This window comes from Aethina tumida, chromosome 2, assembly GCF_024364675.1.
Source record: "Aethina tumida isolate Nest 87 chromosome 2, icAetTumi1.1, whole genome shotgun sequence".
Taxonomy (NCBI): Eukaryota; Metazoa; Arthropoda; class Insecta; order Coleoptera; family Nitidulidae; genus Aethina; species Aethina tumida.
In genome coordinates, this window is record NC_065436.1 from 8448956 (window position 1) to 8454955 (window position 6000).

Here is a 6000-nt window from a genome sequence, read left to right on the forward strand (position 1 = left end):
TTTATTAATATTTAAGTGATGCCACCTAAAAACACATGCTTAAATAATATTTTGCTATGTTGCATTCTCACATGTGCAAATAGATGCCTCTAGAATATAAATATTGTTACAACTTATTTATGAAGACACAACAACTTTGAGATTTAAACATTTATTATTGTTACAACATATTTATGAACACAAAATACGACAACTTTGAAATTTAAACATTTATAAAGTATAAGGTATATTTAATAGTAAAATCCTTATCTAAATTTACTTATTAAAAATAGGCACGTATACTAAAAATCAATTTAAAATTAATTTTGTATAAGGTACTTCGTTATAAATAAACGTGGTGTAATGATAGTTAATGTATTGAAATTATTGACACTATTAAAATTAGGATGCCCGAAATTGATTCATTAATATTTAATGATATACTTTTATAGACGACTTTACTAAGTAGTAGCAATTTTAATGTATGTATGTGACGTTCCATTATATATTTATTTATACAAATTTAAACACTACTATTAAAATACTATTTAATTATTGTAATATTTGTTACTAATAGTAAAATAATTAAAATTGAAAGGTAGTCTTGGAATTGCTCAAGAATTAATTAATATTTTATATTAAGAATACATACAGTGTGGCCAATTTGAAAGCGAAACATCCTCATAACAATTTTTTTTCAATTATTACGCATAAAAATATGTACTTATAGATGTTTTTGACCCAAATTCAAAACCTTTTGGGTAATTATAACGCATAAAAGTTGAAGAAATTATAGCATAAAATCTAACTTTACCACTGGACACCTCCTCTGAAATGGATATATAACAAATACCATAAATAAATTGTGCATACTTATAATTCTGGGAAAAAATTAAAATTTATGTTCTTATGATTTTTTTTAATTAAATGTCTATGAAATTAACTGCCAATATAGCACAAATTATCTTATGTTTCAATAATATTATATCAATAATACTATACTAATTACTCTATACTCAAACTAATACTCTTAAAATTATGTGCGCATCTTATCTAAGATTTGACAAAGGTAACCATCAACTCAACAAACAAATAAAATTTGGGTATTAAATCTTAGTATAAATTCTTGAAAAATAATTATAATTTGTTCCACTTTATTAAAAAAATTAATTTACAGGAAGAATATGATTTTTAATTTTTTCATATAATTATGAAAATGCATATATTTATTTTAAATTTCTTCAATTTTCTTGCTTAAAAAGTTTCCCTGTAGATTTTGATTTTGAACTAAACAACGTAACATTTTGTCTATACGTACATATCTTCTTGCTTTATAATTAAAAAAAAAAGTTCTGTAAAAATCTGACAAAACATACAAATTTTATAGGTGTGTCCTGCTTTCAACTAGCCCACACTGTATATAGAGCCTGTAGAACTTTCCGAAATGCATATGAAGTAATATAATAACTGATACTTTTGTTATTAACCCCTTCACTTATAAATTGTATTTTTGGTTCTGTGTGAGAATAAAAGAATTCATAGATATTTCACTCGTCAGATGTCCATTATAATAATGTAATAAAATAATACAGTAATGTCATAGAATATTCCTCCCTAATTACTTTTTACACCAATAATTTTTAGGAATGTGAATTTCAGGCCAAACTATTTTATTTTCAAAGGGTGTAAAAGAAACATTTTGAGGATTTAGATAATATAAAAAGCTCATTTTAATAATAAGAGAAAAGTAAAATGCCCCACACAAAATGAGTCTCTCATAAAGAAGCATTGAATAAAGAATGAAAATTCTTTTCAAATGAGGTAACACAAGATTATTCTTTTTATTTAAAAAAAATTGTTGATAATAATGTCCACGATACTAGTAAATTTGACACTTCTCAACATTATGGCAAAAATTGTCAATATCTTCTTCTTTCCGTATTCGAAAGTTATTGGGGAAGAGAAACTTTTTATAGCTCCAGTGTATTGTTACTATTTTTAAGACAAATAATTGTTGTATTGAATATTGTATTAGTCCATTGTTTTCCAGGTTACTTAAAAACATTTCAAATAAACTTAAAAGTGAAGGGAAAATCTCTTAATAAGCCTTTATTATTTTTTATTGAAAAATATACAGTCCCTGTGCTTGAAAAAACTTAAAATGACACTGAGAGTATCTCTGAGGTAGGCAATTAACTGTACACATCTGGAATCAGAATTTACTAAAAAGTTATAATAAATATATTGAATTAAACGTTGAATTGATGGAAACAAATAAAATTTGGGTATTAAGTCTTAGTAAAAGTATAGTATTGTTAGTATAGTATTCCAATATTCCTGAAAAATAATATTTGTGCTACTTTTGACAGTTTATTGCTACTTGATACGCTTTCAAATAGGCTACACTGTAGAGTGTGCATGTATGGTAGAACTTTCCAAAATGCTTTAAAGCAATATGATAACTGAAACTTTTGTCATTAACTCTTTCATTTATGTTATATTTTTGGTACAGTGTGGGAATTGTAGCGTTTATAGACATTTCACTTGTCAGATAACATAAAACTATACAGTGAGGTTGTAGAACGCCCCTCCACAATAACTTTTTACGCTAATAATGTTTAGAAATGTGAATTTCAGGACAAACTATTAATCTCTCATAACCCTCATAACGTTGTATCTACTTTACTGTATACATTTTTATAATTCTATGAAAAAATTAAAAATCATATTCTTCTATCACAAATTATATTATTCTTTAACAATATTCGAATATTATACTAATTACACCATAGTAATTATACTATACTTAAACTAACACTCTTAAAACTCAAATTTACCTAATTCGTGATAGAATTATGTGCGGTAATTACTCCAGAATTTTTGAAAAAGAACATATTAAAAATAATAAATGCATTGAATTAAACAGTGGGTCGGTGGAAAAAATAAAATTTGAGTATTATATCTTAGTATAAGTTCAGTATTATTAGTATATTATTCCAATATTCCTGAAAAATAAGATAATTTGTACAATTTAGTAGAATATGATTTTTATTTTTTTCATAGAATTATGAAGTGGTATAATTAGATTTTCTATAAAATATTTACTAGTATAATTTCTTCAATTATGTTTATTAAAATCGGAAAAAAGATAACAAATTTTATGAGGGGTCTCGCTTTCAAATGTGCTACACTGTAGACAGTGCATGTATGGTATAACTTTCCAAAATGCTTTTAAGGAATATGATAACTGATATTTTTGTCATTAGCTCCTTCATTTATAAGTTATATTTATGGTTCAGGGGAATTGTAGCGTTTATAGACATTTAACTCGTCAGATACAATAAAACTATACAGTGAGGTCATAGAATGCGCCTTCATAATACTTTTCACACCAATAATGTTTAGAAATGTGAATTCAGGACACACTATTTTATTTTCAAGCAGTGTAAAAGGAACATTTGGAACATTCATTTTAATAAGAAGAGAAAAATAAAAGGTTACACACAAACTGAGTTCTTCATAATGTATCTATTTAACCGATTTTAGATATCAAATTAGCGTTGAATAAAGAATGAGGTAAAAAAAATAGTTAATAGTGTTCAGTCAATATCAAAATAGTATTTGAAAGTTATCAGAAAGGAGAAATTAGTTGGCCAGGTTGCTTAAAAATATTACAAATCAAATTAAAAATGAAGGCAAGACCTCCTAATTAGCCTTTATTATTTTTTGTTAGCTTTTATTAGCTTTTTTTTGCTTTTATATTTTGGGAAATATACTGTCCCTGTTCCTGAAAGAACTTAAAGTTACAGTACCGCTGAGGTAGGCAATTAACTGTACACAAATGGTAGAAAATAAGTCATTGCTTAGGTTTTCCCAGAAGAAAGTACTTCCGTACATTTCCGTACATAATCAGTAGTAGTCTAAAATATACCAGAATACCTATTGCTTACACAGTAGATATTTCTTCTAAAATTTTTACTTTATGCGAATTGAAATTTAATGGGATAATTGACAAAATGTACTTTACATACCCACTTAATTTAATTTTATTACATATAAATCAGTTTTGATTTGATGTTTTATATTTTAGGTACAAAATGTCAGCAGAACCACCAACGAAAGAAGTCGAAAATCTGAAGATTGAAAACGGCGATGCCAAATCCGAAGCTGCTCCCGCCGTGACATTCGAAGAGAACTTTAAAATTTTCGCCAAATTTGGCGATCCAAAGTCGGATGGAAAACAAATTACATTATCCAATAGTGATAAATGGATGAAACAAGCGAAGGTGATTGATGGTAAAAAGGTTACCACCACCGACACCGGAATTTATTTCAAGAAACTTAAATCACAAAAAGTAGGAATTGTGGATTACAAGAAGTTTTTAGAGGATCTTGCTAAAAATAAGAAATTAGACTTGGAAGAAGTCAAGAATAAACTCGCGTCCTGTGGACAACCTGGACATCATGGAGTGGGTGTAAGTAACTTTCTTAAGGAAACATTCCTATCTAAGTATCTTAGGAACATAAACTAACGTTTATTTCAGGCTGTAAAAGCAACTAGTACAGTCGATAGACTGACGGATACATCAAAATTCACAGGGACCCATAAACAACGTTTCGATGATTCCGGTAAAGGAAAGGGAATTTCTGGAAGGAAAGACCTTCCTGATGACTCAGGCTACGTGCAAGGATATCAGAATAAAGACTCTTATGGAAACAAATAAGCAACTTAAAAACTTTATGACTTTATTTTTACCTTCAGATATTAAGATAGAAACGTAATCGTGTACACTTTTATGTAAAATATGTTTTCAAGTGTTACACCGACACGCAATAAAACAATCAAAATTTGTAATTGTATAGATACATTTATGCATATTTTAATAATAATCAGATGAATTTGTCGGTCTAATAACTTGTAAATATTATGTTCACGTATTTTTATAATATAATACACGTTAACTAGAAGATTTATAGTTATATATTGTGCAGTATTTCTGTGTATATTTTTGTAAATTATTATTCCATTATTAAGAGATTTAATTATTTTAACTCGAAACCTTTTTGAGTTATCTTAAAATATATTAAATAGATTGATATCATTATATGATAAAATAAAATATGTTAAAATATTATGTTTTTTATTTTTTTGTAATTTTACACAATGCGTTTTGATTTGCAAAAGAAAAATTGGTATCTTGAATGTATCTTCATCGTGTAAACACCTCACGTATATATATATTAAATATATAAATTATAATTAATGTTAATATTCACGTCACACGACGATAGAGACAGCAAGTCTCCCACTACGAGGCTGATTTCTGCTGTCTCTGTCGAGCATGATGTCCCTCTCTAGATTAAGACGGGTTAAACGATTTTTCTACTATATAACTACTACTATATTACTACTACTAAACAATCATGATTGATGATACATTTATTCTTGATATGAACCATATATAAGTATTAAAATCTTTGTTACTTATTCTTAATTTGATAGATGTTTGATAAAATAATATCTACTAATATATTTTGTGTATAATTCATTAAATTTTGCAAATATTTAAATCATTTTTTTATACTTTAATTATATATTTGTATGTAGCTACTTAAAAAAATAACTTAATAATTGTATAAAGTGTAACTTTCCATAATATCTTCTTAATAATTGTGAATAAATTTGTTAAATTCAACAATAATGTTTAATAGATCAATAATTTTTAATACGTCTATCAGTTTTCAAAAATTTAATTGATTTTTTTTAAATGTTTGATAGAGCTATTTTCCAGTTTTTTATCAATTAAAATACATTAATTTATTAGATACATTTATTTTAATAATCAATTTCAAAATAATATACATATACATTTCAATTACATACATTCTTAATATCTTAATAACAATAACCCTTACCACTCACTCAGTCGTAACTAAGTACATTCGTTATATACAAAAAGGAACGTTTTTCTTCTGATATGACACATGTGTATCGTGATCAGTATAAAACTGGAAAATACA

General features: G+C 26.3%; 1 protein-coding gene across 4 annotated transcripts in view; it reads left to right on the plus strand.

Moving 5' to 3' along the window:
* The window catches only part of LOC109605890 (tubulin polymerization-promoting protein homolog), a 166181-nt gene extending 161067 nt beyond the window's left edge, over positions 1-5114 (plus strand). For all 4 annotated transcript variants that reach the window (XM_049962428.1, XM_049962429.1, XM_049962427.1 and 1 more), the window contains 2 exons: positions 4070-4454; positions 4524-5114. In XM_049962428.1, the coding sequence (XP_049818385.1) occupies positions 4077-4454; positions 4524-4703 (558 nt within the window). In that variant the 5' untranslated portion in view covers positions 4070-4076 and the 3' untranslated portion in view covers positions 4704-5114. The remainder of the gene's footprint in view (positions 1-4069; positions 4455-4523) is intronic.
* The last annotated feature ends 886 nt before the right edge of the window (positions 5115-6000 follow it).